Source organism: Trichosurus vulpecula, chromosome 1 (assembly GCF_011100635.1).
Source record: "Trichosurus vulpecula isolate mTriVul1 chromosome 1, mTriVul1.pri, whole genome shotgun sequence".
Taxonomy (NCBI): Eukaryota; Metazoa; Chordata; class Mammalia; order Diprotodontia; family Phalangeridae; genus Trichosurus; species Trichosurus vulpecula.
The window spans coordinates 500,434,289-500,450,225 of record NC_050573.1 but is presented as its reverse complement, the minus strand read 5'-3'; the positions used below and the strand labels follow the sequence as shown (position 1 = coordinate 500,450,225).

The 15,937-nt window shown below is 42.2% G+C and overlaps 1 protein-coding gene across 1 annotated transcript in view; it reads left to right on the top strand.

The window, feature by feature from the left end:
- TOP3A (DNA topoisomerase III alpha) overlaps positions 1-10,282 on the top strand; it is a 38,809-nt gene extending 28,527 nt beyond the window's left edge. The window contains exons 14-19 of the mRNA XM_036740734.1: positions 587-700; positions 796-961; positions 2,658-2,801; positions 4,855-4,977; positions 5,689-6,386; positions 9,252-10,282. Of these exons, the coding sequence (XP_036596629.1) occupies positions 587-700; positions 796-961; positions 2,658-2,801; positions 4,855-4,977; positions 5,689-6,386; positions 9,252-9,424 (1,418 nt within the window). The 3' untranslated portion in view covers positions 9,425-10,282. The remainder of the gene's footprint in view (positions 1-586; positions 701-795; positions 962-2,657; positions 2,802-4,854; positions 4,978-5,688; positions 6,387-9,251) is intronic.
- Positions 10,283-15,937: the final 5,655 nt, after the last annotated feature.

Below are 15,937 nucleotides of genomic sequence, written 5' to 3'. Positions count from 1 at the left end.
TGCAAATTCCCAAATCCAGGTCTTTGCTGTAACCTGAACCATGAGGCCAAATAAAGCAACTGTATTTGTCTAATACTTCATTGTCATCTTGGCAACAAAGATTACCACTGTTTATTTTGGTCAGTTGTTTACGTTATTCTCTACACCACTAGCTTGTAATCGATCACTAACAATTAGTCCCTGACAGGCAGCTAGGTAATGCAGTGTGTAGGGTATTGGGCCTGCTCCAACTAGCTATGTGACCCTGGGTAAGCCACTTAACTGCTGTCTGCCTCAGTTTCCTCATCTGTAAAATGGGGATAAAATGGCACCTACCTCACAGGCAGTTGTGAGGATCAAATGAGATAATATTCGTAAAATGCTTAGTACAATGCCTGGCGCATAGTAGATGCTTAATAAAAATGACCGTTTGATTCTTTCTCCAAGAGCTCTCCAAAAGTTGGACGTTCAAAAGGTCAGCATATGTTCAAAAAGCCGTTGTTACTGAACCTTCTGGGTCTGACAGAAACTAAATGTAGTTCACTTCTTATAGATTGTTAACCTGGGGTTTTGTCTGCACTCCCAAAATGACTGAAATTGTTTCCAGGGACGGATGCAACTCACGCAGAGCATATCGAGACCATCAAATCACGGATGTACGTGGGACTCACCCCTGATAAACGATTCCTCCCAGGACATTTGGGCATGGGATTGGTGGAAGGTAAGATCAGAGGCCTCTCTGTCCTCAGGGAGAGTGGGAGGTACTCCACAGAGAAGCCATGTTGGGTTTACTAATGGTAGTCTTTCCTTTGGCAGGTTATGATTCCATGGGCTATGAGATGTCTAAGCCTGACCTCCGGGCTGAGCTAGAAGCTGACCTGAAACTTATTTGTGAGGGGAAAAAGGATAAGCATGTGGTCCTGAGACAGCAAATCCAGAAATATAAGCAAGTTTTCATTGAAGCTGTGGCCCATGCCAACAAGTGAGTACCAGTGAGACCTTCCCAGCCTGAGAACCATGTCACTTGAGGTCCTTTGAGGGAATCACAGGATATATTTGCTTCTTGTTCTTTGCTAAAAAGTGAGTCTTGGAGGCTACAGCACGAGTGAGTCAGCAGAGACGTGGGCTGGGTAACTGGAGGCACTGCTGATGCTTTGGGTTATTAACCTGTGGTTAGTGCCTCCTTCCCCACCAACCTATCTTATGGTGACTGGCCCAGGGGTGGGGCCCTTTCCCTTGGTGCTTTGGAATATTTCTCATGCTTTGGTACCAGTACCTGTCCGAAAATATTTTATAAACAGATCAGATTCAAATATTCAGATTCAAAAATTAAGCAGGAATTTCACTCATCATAGTGTCACACACAAAGTGGTAGGCTTGGAGTCAGGAAGACCTAGGTTCAAACCCCACTTCCAGCATTTACTAGGAGATTGACCATGGGCAAGTCACTTAACTTAACTGCACCTCTCTTATTGTATGTGTAACATAGAGATAGGAACGCTGGTAATACCTGCCTCACAGGATTGCGGTAAAGCTCAAGTAGGATATGTGTAAGGCATTTAGCAAATTTTAAAAGTACTATATCCAATCATTTAATAAGCTTCTCAGTGCCATCATGTGCAGGACGCTATGCTGGGTGCTGGGGATATAAAGGCAAGAAAGGAAAAAGGCCCAGTTTCAAGGATCTTTACATGTTCAAATAATATGTACCCAGAAAAGTCAGTGCAAAATGTATACAAAGTAAATACAGTATAATTTGCGTTTGAGAATGGGTGGGTGGGTGGTTGGAGTGCTGGGTCTGGAGTCAGGGAGACCTGAGTTCAAATTCTGTCTCAGACACTAGCTATGTAACCCTGGGGAAGTCACTTAATTCTGTTTGCCTCAGTTTCCTCGTTGGTCAGATGAGCTGGAGAAGGAAATGGCAAACCAATATCTTTGTCAATAAAACCCCAAGTGAGGTTGCAGGGTTGGACACAACTGAAACAACTAAACAATGACAAATTTGGGGTGCAGAGTCACAAAAGACTGTAGGAGAGGACCTTTGAGCTGAACCTTAAATGGCATTTGTTATGATCATCTTAAATCTTCCTTGAATTGAAGACAATGCAGTCCTTCAAAATACTCTCCTTGTTAAGTTCAGAATACAAATAAATTTTAAAAAATGGCCTGTCCCTTTCCCCCGAAGTGTTTTTAATTGGACTCTTAGTCTTTGTTCGGACAAATGTTACGTTTGTTTTTTAGCTGCTGATTAATGAGAGGCTTGTATTGCTTTTGATTGGAAGCCACATCTGGTTTTCCCCCGCTCTGATTCTGAAAGCAAGCACGGGACCTGATTTGATTGAAAACCCAAATGAGCTTGTTTCCTTTTTAGAGATTGTGCTTGGCACGTTTGTGGTATCTGTGTTTCTCCCAGATACTCTGGTTCTAACCAGGGCATGAACAGTGGTAGAAGCAGTGACACTGTCTCATCTGCCTCTAGCTGCGCACATGCCAAGAACCACAGCAAGCAGCCGTCAGGAGCTGCTCCATCAGCTCGTCACTGACTTGCAGCCCCTTTTCCGTGACAAATGTAACTGGATTGGTCAGGAATGATGGGAGTGTGTCTTGTGCATACACAACTGTGAAAACACCCACAGAGTAAGCAGACTGACGCAGGTGCGTGCGTGTCTTCACTCTAGGCTGGATGAAGCGTTGTCTCAGTATTTTGGAGAAATGACCGCAGCAGTTGGCCAAGAGGAAATCTACCCAGCAATGCCAGCCACTATCAAGAAGTGTCCACAATGTAACAAAGATATGGTGCTCAAGAGGAAGAAGAATGGCGGGTCTGTTCTGTCTAATGTTTTGTCTGTCTAGAACTTTCCACTTGTGGTATTGGAGCACTTATTACATCCGTTTATTTCGTGTCTTTGAGAGACCACCCGCCATGCTTGTCATTACACTCTAAATGCATTAGCTCTACTGGGACCATGTGAATGGGTTGATGAGCTGCAGAAGGCTTCATTGACCTCTGTGAATGTTCAGGGTCATGCATTTCACTCAGTAGTCTTTACTTTTAATCAGGGTCACCTGCAGGTTCAGAATTTGAATCAGAGACCATTTGACTGTGGACACATAGACAGTTTAACAGGCTGCTTGGCAATGCAAGGGGAGAGAATATTTGCCTTTGCCTGTAGCTCCCTTCTATCTCCAGAGAGAGACAGAGAGGAGTCAAATAGGAAGTACTTATTAAACAGCTGCTGTGTCCTAGGCACAAGAGAGCCCTTCCCTGGAGAAACTTACCTTCTGCTCCAGGAGATAACATGTGCACATATAAACAATACCAAATATATACCATGAAAAATAAGGTAATTTGGGGTGAGGACATTAGTAGCTTCATGTAGGAGATAGTGCTTGAGCTGAGCTTTGAAGGAAGCTAATGATTCTCAGAAGCAGTGTGGGGAGGACGTTCATTCCAGGTTTGGGGTACAGCTTCTTTGAAGGCACAGACCCAGGAAAGGGAGGAGCTGTCATGGGTCAAGAGCAGCAAGAAAGCCAGTGTGGCAGACCTGCTGAAGAATGGATAAAGAGGAACGATGTTTAAGGCCGGAAATGTAAGATGAAGCTGGGTTATGGAGGGCTTTACATGCCACAGGGGCTTAGATTTGCTCCAGAGGTCATAGGGAGCAGCGGGGAATTGCATGGTCAGACATGTGCTTTAGACAGATTGCTTTGGCAGCCATGTGGAAGCTATGCGATAGTCCATGGTGGGAGGTAATGAGGACCTGAATTGTAATGGGGGCCGTGTGAGGGGAGAGAAGGAGGATTGGAGAGAAAATCAAGAATTGGTAATTGAGCACTGGCTCCGGAGTCAGGAGGACCTGACTTCAAATCCTGCCTCAGACGCTTGACACTTACTAGCTGTGTGACCTTGGGCAAGTCACTTAACCCCAATTGCCCTGTCTTCCCCCCCTCCAAAAAAAAAAAGAATTGGTAGTTGGATGGCTATGTGGGGTGAGGGGGAGTGGAGTGTTGAGGATGATTCTGATGTTTCGCACCTGTGTGATTTGAAGGATAGTCGTATCTTCTACAAAAACAGAAAAGTTCCAAAGAGACGGCTTTAGGGGGAAAGATGATGAGATTTCTCGGATGTGTTGAGTGTGAGATGCCTGGAGGCCATCTGGTAGAAAATGCCCTATAGGCAGCTGGTGATGCTGGATTGGAATGCTAAGAGAAACCAAGGCCAGCTATGTAAATCTGAGAGTCATCAGCATAGAGATGATAAGTAAACCATGGAAGCTGATGATGTCACCAAGTGAAAGAGTTTAGAGAGGAAAGAGAAGAGGGCCCAGGACAGAATCCTGGACCACATCCAAAGTTAGAGGGCAGGATCTTGCACTAGAGACAGAGAAGAAATGCTGACTTCATGGGCAGGGAGTGGGGGGAGGTTGGGATTGATAACTTGTATTAATAATCAATAGATATTTAATTAACCTTTAATAGAATGAGAATTTGTCCTTTAAATTATTTTTAGTTTTTTCTGGTAAAAACATCTACTAAGACAAGCTTTAAAGAAATAGTCAATTAAGTCATATGGTCTCTAATCTAAGTAAATCTTGAGTTTTTATGACTTAGAGGTAAAGTTTTACATACTAATATCAGTGCCAAGCTATTTCATTTTGCCTATACTTGAGAAATAGGTTTATTATACATTATTATTAGATGTTCAGGATTAGTCCCTATATATCCCATTAAGCTTTCTCTCTTCAGAATAATTAGCTATTATAGTTAATAAGGGAAAACTTAGGTTGCAGGTAGATGACAAATTTCTAGATGTTTGACTCTGTTTTCAAGGTAATCAGGATCTTTTCAGATAACCAGATTGACTTTATTCTGCAGCTTCTACCTTAGCTGCATGGGCTATCCAGACTGCCGAAAAGCTATATGGTTTCCAGATTCTGTTCTAGAAGCCAGTAAGGATGAAAGCGTGTGTCCAGTCTGCAAACCACATCCTGTTTACAGGTCAGTCTGAGGAATTAACAGAAGTACCCCCAAAAGAAGCTTATACTTTTTGTTACTTTTTCTTTCTTTGCTACTGGAAGGACAATGTAGCTAATTAGATTGCTTTTGGTTTTAATCAAGTAGAGATTATCAGAAGGCCTGAACTTGGTCCTAGGCCCTTTCATTCATTTCTATCAAGGCTTTCTCAGAAGGAGTGGACACCCAGCCTTGGTGATTTAAGTCTCAACTTTACCAAGAATTGGGATGTTGAATAAGGAACAATTCCCTTCATCTCTTGGCTTTTCTTAATATGGTAACATTCTCTTGCTCTTTCTCCCAGATATTTTTGTGTTATTTCCAAGAATAATTTGCTATTCATTTATTTTTTATCAGATTTTCATACCATCTTGTCCTTTAAAAACATCAAGGCTATAGCGTAGAAAATTGAAACTTTTGAATTTGGATGATTAGGCTGATTTGATTTGCAAATGGGTTCAAATTTGCAGTTTAGGAATTGCAGAAATACCTAGCAGTCTCCTTGGTCTCCTGGAAAGGATATGAATTGCTACATATGGCCAGTTCCAGTTGACATAGGTAGGTTTACTACATCCTGAGGGGTGAGAAAAGTTATAAAGAAAAAAATGAAGAGGTATTTAAAGTTAGTGTCTCACCTTAATTAAACAAGATAATTTATATTCTGATTTTGATTTTTCTTCTCTTTGGAACCAATAGGTTGAAATTAAAGTTCAAGCGTGGAAGCGTCCCTCCCACCATGCCTCTGGAGTTTGTTGGCTGCATTGGAGGTTGTGATGAGACCCTAATGCAGATCATGGACCTAAGATCTTCCAATGGCCCTTCCAGAGCTTCACAGCCAGCAAGCCAGCCTACCAACCATTTACAGACCAACCAGTCCCTGAACAGAATGGGCAACAACCAGGGCAGTTATTCCATTTCTCCCACAGAACGACAAACTGGACTCCCTAAGCCCCCAACCAGGACACTTGTGCCCTCAGCAGCCACTAATGAGAATCACAACACTGTGATGTGTAACTGTGGCCAGGAGGCCCTCTTGCTCACTGTCCGTAAAGAAGGGCCCAATCAGGGCAGGCAGTTCTACAAGTGCAACATGGGCAGTTGCAACTTCTTCCTGTGGGCTGATAGTCAGCAGGGAACAGAAATGGCCCCTTCCTCAAGAACAAGGACTCCTAGTCATTTCCAAGGGAACTCCACAAATTCTGGAGGAAGGCAAAATAGGTTTGGAAACCATGGCAGTAATAGCAGCAGTGCCACATGCATGTGCAATCAACCTGCCATCACACGAACTGTGCAGAAGGAGGGGCCTAACAAGGGCCGGCAGTTCCACACGTGCTCAAAACCGAGGGAGCAGCAGTGTGGCTTCTTCCAGTGGGCTGATGAAAACATGGCACCAGGTGAGGCAGCTCATGGGTATGGATGGACACCTTTATATTTTAAAATTGTGTGCTGCTGTCTTTTGTTTTTATCTCACCTTCCTTTCATATATGTGTGTGTGTATATATACATATTTACACGTATACATACACACATGTGTGTATGTATGCCTGTGTATATCCCCCCGCCTCTTCTACTACATGAACTAAAGAATAAAAAAAGAAAAAGGAGAAAAAACAGTTCAGGATAAACCAACACACCAGCCAAATCCAACCAACTTCTTATGTGGCATCCAGTTGGATCTTTTTCTTCTTTGCATCTGTATTATGTAGTTCGGAACTAGTTTAGAGATTGAGTATTCAATGTGCCATCTATTTAAAATTATAAACATTATTTTAAAATGTTTGTGTTATATCCAGGCAGCTGGGCAAAAGTTCTATTGGTAATAATTCTAGTTCCAACACAGTTTATTTGTTGTGTTTCGAAAGATATTTTTGAGCTTTGTATTTGTAATATGAAGATTAGTCTCTTTAATCACATAAGGAATGTGAAAACACTGTAAAAAGTAAAAAACCCTGTATACATATAAGGTATTGCTATTATAAATTAGGCTTTTTTTTTGTACCCATAAGGCATCTCAGCACCTGAAATGGTATGTAACCACCTGTCTACCTGGCATATAATTGTAATTCTTTACAGAGAAAAGGAAACAAGAAAGGTCAGAGGCACAGAAACTCACTTTTATATTACTTTTTGTGAAGTATAGTCTCATTTTTTAATATACTCACAGTTTTCAAAGGCTATATATCACTCCATGAAAGAGTACCTCTCATCTCAAGACTTTTTGACATGATAATATCAGTAAGGCAAGATTCATGACCTCAAGGATGACCATGAACCTCCCTGTATGGTTTGGAATCACAAAGTATGAAAAACTCTCTAGGTAGAAGGCAGAGAAAGTATAACATTTATTTAGACACCAGAGTATCAAATCCCAAGACCAGTAACTCCAATTCGACTTAGCAGTAATTATATTCCAAAACCAGTAAGCCCACCTCAATGTAGCAACAAGGAAATTATAACACAGTATTATAGCAAGGAACCAAGTCATCCTGTAACCTTCCTTCCTCCCGGGGCCGTCCCGTAAACACTTAAGAATCCCAACTGTCTGCTTGCCTGCCCTTATTTTTCTGGTGTCTGAAGCTCCCTGATTTCCCCTCCATTCTCTGCTCCAAACTCTTTCTGCAGCTCTGCTGTCCCAAAGTTCTTCTCCTTGTGCTGGATTCTGAATTCTCGCATCTGACTTCTGACTTCTTAATTCTCAGTTCTCAATGGCTACCTTCTGGGTGTATATACTCTTTTTAGGGCCCAAGGACTTTGCGCCCAATCAGCAAAAGGATGTGGGCCTTAGGCTTTGTGCCTAGTAACTTGTGTTTGTATAGTACTTTATGGTTAACAACTCAATTTCCAATTTTCTGATCTGGTCCTCACTGCTTCTGTGAGTTGGCCTTCCAAATTTCTCTCTTTCTGTTGAGGGAATCTTTGATTCTTTCCTGTCCTTCACTCCCCTCACATACAGTCATTTGTCAAGTCTTACTGATGCCAGCTCTCCACATCTCTAACATCTACCCCTTTCTCCCCACTTACAGAGCTACTACCTTCCGTGAAGTTTGGTCCTTGTTACCTTTTGTCAGGACTGCCAGGCAACACGGTCCCAGGCCATAGTCTGACTAGATCACTTTCCTACTCAGAAGCGTTCAGAGGCCCCCTTCTCACCAAATACAAATGCATCCTGGCATTTTAGGCCCTCTGTAGGCTGGCTCTAAGCTGCTCCCTGCACTTGTCACTCTGGCCACTCCTTCTGTCCTTTTTCAGATTGTCCCTCAGGCCTGGAATAGACGCCCTCCTCTCTGCCTTTCATTGTCAAAACTAAGGGTCTCCTCCAGTTTTACCTCTTCCATGAAGCCTTCCTTAATTAATGGCCCAATTGGTGCCCTCTCTTACTTCCAGTCACCTTTAATCACATCTTTGTATGTGTGGTAATGCTGCCCTCCCCGCCACCCCCCAGGAGAAGTATATTCCTTGGAATTTAACAGTGGTTGTTTATTTTTGTCTGTTTATCCCTGGCCCCCAGCACAGCGACTTGCACGTATAGGAGGCGCTTATCAGTCAGTGTTTGTTCTGGTTATAGGCAAGGTAAACATTGTACCAGTTTTCTTCAGGAGAAACTGAGGCTTGTGGATTTTTAAGGCAATCGCCCACAGTTACAAAGTGGTGTGTGGAGCCAGGCCGTGGAGCTAGGTCTCACCCCCCACCCCCCAGCCCGTGGCCAGTACTTTTCCTACCATACCACCACAGTGCCTCACAAATGATTGTGCTGAAAGTGGACAGCTGTCAAGAGGGGGTAGGTATTAGAGATGTGGAGGGCTGGCATCAGTCACACTTGACAAATGACTGGAGGTGGAGAGATTCTCAACTTAATCGTGATCAGTGAGAAATACAGTGGGAAGGACATGCCAATCGAGAGACTTGCTGATATACTGAATCTTTGAATGTCCTTGCCAGGGTCTCCCCTTCTGTAAAATGAAAATCCTTCCCTGTGGCACTGTGAGAGTGCATGGAATTGTGGCCTTTGGAAAAGGTTTATGTATTCAGCAGTTGGTGCTGTTTATCTTTGATATCATTACCATTCTGGAGACTGAAAAAAAACTTCATCGCTGCCTCTAAATATTATTGCTTGCAGAAAACATACTTATCCCTTTAAAATGTGTCGTTCCACCGGTGTCAGTCACACACCATTCTCACTTGACCATTGCGACTTTCCTTCCCTGTTACCCTGATAATTCAGCTTGCAAACTAATCTTTTCATTGTGTTCTTTTCTTAGGAACTTCTGGTCCAGTTTGGTTTGGGGGAAGAGGGCAGGTCCCAGGGTCAGAAGCCAAAAGCAAAAGACCTAGGACTAACTCAGACACTGAGCCCACAACAAAGAGAATACGAAAATGTGGCCTCTGTCACCAGCCTGGACACACCCGGCTCACCTGCCCTCAGAACAGATGACTGAAGGAGAGGAAGAGTGAGACAGGGAGTTGTTGCTGTTCTGTTCTGTTCTGTTGAGGGAAATTAAAGAGTTTTTAGATAAGAAATCAGCAGGATGCCAAAGAACCCCTGTTGTCATTGGAACTTTGAGAAAGCCCCTCAATTTGGAGTCCAGCTTTCTCCTGGCCTTCCTAATTCAGATGAAGTGTGGTTTACAGGGCCCTGGAATAGGCCTGGGATATACCACGCTAAGCAGCCTCTTGTCTGATGGAAGAAAAGTCCTACAGCCATTTAGGGGATGCTGTGCAGAAGCAGAGAAAACAACTCCAGTATAATCCTTCTGCTCAAAGCCATTACCCTGCAAATTAAAAATTTGCAGTAGACAGTATTTATGGTAGCAGGGAAATCCATTCCTAAACTGCAGAGGAGAAAATGGCTGTTATGTTTGCTTGGGATGATGGGTCTTCTTTGTACCCATGAAGGTGTTTGGTAGGTGAAGGGATATTTAAACACAAAGCATTGGAGGCTTTTAGCTCTTGGCTCACATTTGCAAGTTTTCCCAGGAAACTAGGCATGGGTGAGAAATGCTTAGGGTAAAATTCAGTGTCAAAGTGCCAAGAGTTCGGGTCTGCTTGGACCTCTAGCTTGCTTATGGATGAACCTTTCTCCTCTTCAGGTGGGAATGAGTTTTTCTAAAGATGAGCCTCCATAATAGTAAGCTACAGCAAATGTATTGAGAAAGTGGCATTTCATTTAAAGAGCTGCTGTTCTGAAATTTTATCTCTAGAAGAATTCTTGTTTTTCTAGTCCAGGAGGCTACTTACAGCTGTTGGGCCTCAAACATAGCTTATGTGCCTTAATAAAAAGAAATTCCACCTCTTAACTTCTATAGTGTGTTAGTATGCTGCAGCTTGTCTGGTTGCTAGGTAAGTATGTGCTACAGTACTTGGGAGGAGCACCAGTTGCAGACCGAGCTTTGATTCTTTGGATAAACTTCCTACGGAACACCTAACATCCGTTTCCAGTTTGATAGCACTATATCTAACCCCTCCTCAGCCCAGACATATATTGTACCTATAGCACTGAAAATACTTAAAGCTTAACATCTTGTTTGGTGTCTCTATTTTTTTCAGCTAATTTTCACATTCAGTATCCAAGTTATTTTTATATCACATTGAGATACAGGTAGGATAGATAATTTTCACTGTATAGGTGAAGAAACACCTATTTATAGGAATTTATAGACTGGTCAGGTCTCCTAGTTCCTAGCTCAGCCTTCCTGGTTTTGGAATCAGCTCCAACTCATATTTCTTCTTAATAGGGAGTCTGTTAAAAATCACTGCAGTGAAAAATCTTTAATGAGATCTGACAGATTTCCAAGCCCCTGTTGGGGATGAATTCATTTGAACAATTTAGTGCAATGTAATTTCAGTGTAAGAAGAAAAAACATCCTTAGGACCAAGTTTAATGTTTACAAGCCACCATCCTCTGCACCCTCGAAGTGCCACAGGGTAGTGTTTTCAAACTGCTGTTCAGGGAGGACTCATATGACGAGAAGACAGTCAGCAGATGTGGGCTCTAGTCACGGCGCAGCCATTTATGTATGGGCTTTGTGAACTCCAGCTAGTCACATCACCTCTGTGGACTCTCAGTGCCTTCATCTGTAAAATGAGGATGTTTATTTAAGCTTAGATAATGTATAAATTTATTGTATACAATTTGGTCTGTATGTTCAAGTCCTAAGTCTGCAAGCTCCTCAGGATAGAGGGGAAGAAAAGATGCATCAGTGCCACCTGCCCCATGGGTGGTGGAGAAAAGCTTTTTCTAAGAAGCATCCCCAATTTGAGTTCCTAGTTACCTCCTTGCTATTCATTACTAAAGACACAGATTGGCTTTTAATTCCCAAACACTTTCCTATGTGTTAGAGGGAGAATTGCTTTTGTCCTTCCCTTGGCTTCAGAACATCCATTCTAATCTCCTCAGCTAGGTTCTGGGCTAACTTAATGTGTTAGAGTGTCCCAGATTGACTGGCTACAGGATAGTCACTCCCTAAAAGTCAGCTCTACACCTAGTCTTGATGATAAACAAAGGCACTTTATGATCAGTTTATGGGACTTTGGGGGGGCAGGGCAATTGGGGTTAAGTGACTTGCCCGAGGTCACACAGCTAGTACATGTGTCAAGTGTCTGAGGTCGAATTTGAATTCAGGTCCTCCTGACTCCAGGGCTGGTGCTCTACTCACTGTGCCACTGAGCTGCCTTTTTTTTTTTTTTTTTGTAGTGGGGTGGGGGGGACAGCAGGGAAGTCTGCCCATCAACAAGATCAGAGACACAAAAGCTAGAACAGACTCTCAGACATCTTATCAGATAGGATCCCCATGTGCTTTATTTGCACTAACAGTACAAGGTCGCTTCTTCTGTAGCACCTTAGAACTGAGCACAGCCAGATTCCTTTGAAGTATGATTTAGAATGGCCAGGTCACCTAATGGCTCTGAATTGACATTTCCTCACCTGCAAAATGGGATTACTTGGGCCCTCTACTTAATGTGCAGGGTTGTTCTGAGGCAGAAATCTTATTAAGTCATAAAATGAGCGATTTTCTGCACTAAAATGGAAGAGGTTGTGCATGACAAGTGGCAACTAATTCACCATCAGGAAAGTGCAAATTTTTTTTTCCCCAGGAGCAGAAATGCATTATCCTGCTTGTTTTCTTCTACTGCTTTGACCCAAATTGGACAGCGCTTTGTGTGTGACATCTAGCTGGGCTTTGGGTAAAGTCCATGACTATAACAGTTCTGTTAAAGACTACTTTTGCTTGATTCAGCTGTACTGTTATTTACAGAAAAGGAAGCAAGCAGTGAATAGACAACAGAAAACAAGTGACTTTTAGTTTCATGTCTTAGTTCCATACCTTACTTTGCAGGAGCTTGTGCTTTTCACAGCAACAATGATTCCTTAGCAAACATGCTGAAAGTCAATTATTCAAATGCATGGTGTCCCTTTGGGAGGCTATATTCTCATTTCTTTTAATGCTATTTGTCTGAGATCATGATAGGTACCTCTGCTTTTATAAGTTCAGCTGAAGCACGATAGATTTTAACTGCCTTTTAACTGAGAATCTGTTTCATGTTTCTTTTAAACCTCATTTTGTTAGATTCTGCTTCTTAATCCACTGCTATCCTCTTCCATTTTATGGGTGACTTCATCCCATTCACATTCACAGTTGTCTTTTATACATATATTTTCCTCCATACTATTCTCTTATACTTTCATCTCTTTGCTCCCACTTCCTTCAAAGAGGAGGCAGGTGGCGAGAGGAAATATACTCAGCACCAGTGTTCCACATGATTAGCTTCTAGTCCCCTGCTTCTCTTATCTTCCCTTCACCCAGAGCCCTAATTCTTAACTTTTAAACCCCTCTTCAATCTAACCTCTGAGCCTAATTTGTTTTGCTTATAACTAATCCTTCCCTGAAATCTATCTTCATCCCCATTCCCTATTTCCCTTTTTTGTTGAATCTATTTCTGTACCAAACTCTTTTGTGTTCTACCTTTGACCTGTTCAGATGAAACTGAAGTTCAAGTGACACCTGCTTCCCCCCCCCCCGTACCCTCTTCCTTATTTGTGCATGTCAATCATGTAGAATGAATCCCTACTCCTGCCTCCCCCTTCCTTTCCTTTTTGCAACCATTCCTAGACCCTCTGTCTTAACTTCTATCACCAAGATAACATTTAACATGCTAAAGGATATTTATATCGTCTCTCATTAGAAGGTAAACACTTCCTTCTTTGTATAGTTCCTTCCACTGGCTCACTCACATTTACTTAAGAGTTCCTATTCATCTCAGGAATTTTCTTCAGAAAATTCTTGGAAATTTTAAAAGTCCTTTTTTCCCCTGGAGGGTTATACTTAGTTTTTCTGGGTAATTTTTTTTAATTTTGCACCTATATCTTTTCCTTTTTGGAATATCGTAATTCAAGCTCTCTACTTCTTTAGAGTGGTAGCTGCTAAAGCTTGCGTGATCGACTGTGGCTCCTTGGTGTTTGAACACTTTCTGGCTATTGGCAGCATTTTTTCTTTGACTTAGAAGCTCTGGATTTTGGCTATGATGTTACTGAGAGTGTCCATTTGGGGTTACTTTTTTTCACTTTATCTTCCTGTTCTATTATATTTAGACAGTTGTCTTTCATGATTTCTTGAAATTATATCCAGACTTTTTTTTGGTTCTGGCTTTCAGGTAATTCAGTGATTCTTAAACTCTCTCATGATCAGATCAGATGTTTTTGATAGGAGATACCTTATATTTTCTTGTTTTTGAAAAAAAAGTTTTCTGACTTTTTGTTTTTCTCACGGAGTCATTAACTTGTTGTGTCCATTCTAATTTTTAAGAAGTCCGTTCCTTGATTAAGGATTTGTACCTCTTGTACAAAAGTAAGCTATTCTTCTAAATCTTCCCTCCAAAACTTTTCTCTCTTCCGCTCTTTAGTAGTTCAGTCACTTCGGTTGTGTCCGACTATTTGTGACCCCCATTTAGGGTTTTCTTTGCAGAGATGCTGGAGTAGTTTGCTATTTCCTCCTCTCCATCTTATTTTATAGATGAGGGAACTGAGGCAAACAGGATTAAGTGACTTGCCCATGGTCACACAACTAAGAAGTGTCTGATGCTGGATTTGAATTCATGAAGAGGAGGCTTACTGACTGGTGCTCTATCTACTGTGCCACCTAGCTGCCCTAAACGACTGTTTTCCCAAGTTTGTCGATATTTTTCAATCAGCCCATCATTTTTCAGTTGAGTTCAACTCTTCTTGCCCCATTTGGGGTTTTCTTGGCAGACATACTGGAGTGATTTGCCATTTCCTTCTCCAGCTCATTATACAGATGAGGAAACCGAGGCATTTTGCCTTACCCAAGGCATATAGCTACTGTCTGAGGCAAGATTTGAAGTCAGATCTTCCTGACTCCAAGTCTAACATTCTATCCACTTTAACACCTAGCTACCCAGCTAGAACTTTTATAATTCCATTTTTAAAAATTCTAAAAATTCTTGTTTCATTTCTTCTAGGAAATCTAGTTGAATTGTGGCCAAGTTGTATTTTTCTTTGCTTGTGGATATTTTGGAGTTACTATCTTTTGGGTTGGTAACTTGGGCATCTCTGGCTTGTGAATCTTTTTACTCATTCTTCCAGCATTACTTCTTACATTGGTACTTTATATTAGAGCCAGGTTCTGCATACTTCTAGGGAGCATTTGGGGACCTTGAGTAATTAAGTTTGTATTATCTGGGGTCCTACCATTTCCTTTCTCCAGGTATTAATATATTTTTTCAAAGATCACAAGGGCAGTTCAGGCCAGGGAGCTACTAAACTTCAACAAGCTCCAAGTGGTCCTAGGTAGAGCCTAGCCTGAACTGAGCTTTCTAGGCTCCAGGCCATAATTTGTCTAATCCACACAACTGCAGCCTTGCTCTGAATAGAGATCCAGTAGACTGTTGTTGGCTCTAGCCCATCAGCTAACTATAAGACTGTAGTTTCAGAGCAACAAGCTGACCCCTGGTTCTGTAGACCCTACATAGTCACTACACCCTGGGCAGTCTTAGATGCAGCACTAAGGCAAAGAGCTGCCAGCCCGCCCCTGGTCTGCATCCCTGATCCTGCTTCAGAGCCAACCCACTCATGTTGCACAATTTCTGGTCAATTTTCTGTGGGCCAAATTTGGGCTGGAAAAATGACTCATGATAGTCTTCTGATACAGCACTCTTCTTAGATCTTGTTAGTGTAGTGCAGGCAGAACTGTACTCTACTCCTTCCCTTTCTTCTGGACTCTACTATGTCTTCATCTCATTGTTCAAAATGTGTGACACTCCTTTTTAACTGCCTTTAGAACCATGGGCACATTCTTTAGAAGCTCCTCAACTTTCACAAAAATTCAACCTGTGTGATTTTGATTTTTGGAAATAACTGAAAGTCATTCAAAGTAAGCTAAGTCTGGTGAGTAAGATGGGTGATCCTGTTAGTTAATGCTGGTTTAGATCTAAAGTGAGGTGTGACTGGACTTGTTTGTGTATGTGGCCCATAAGCTGGGTAGTACAACTTTATATTAACACCTTGCATTTCTGTTTTACCAATTTTTGTTGAAGGCACCAATACTCTAGTCACCTAAGTTGGCAAACTTGGGAGTCATCCTTAAATCTCTGTTACCTCACATCTCCAGTGGCCAAGTCAACAATTTTACTTCCACAATGTATCTCAAATCTGTCCCCCTTATTTTTACTCACAGATACTGCCCTAGTTCAGGCCTTAATCACCTCTCTGAGATCATTGCCAGTAGCCTCCTAATTGGGCTCCATGCCTCATCTCTCCCTTCCCTAGCCTGTCTTTTTCATAGCTGCCAGGAGTGCTACTCCTAAAGCACAGGTTTGTCTTATGTCATTCCCTTACTCAGCAACCCCCAGCAGTTTCCTACAACCTCTAGGGTCAGTACAAATTCCTGTGTTCAGGATTGAAAGGCCCTCACAACCTGGCTCCAAACTACTT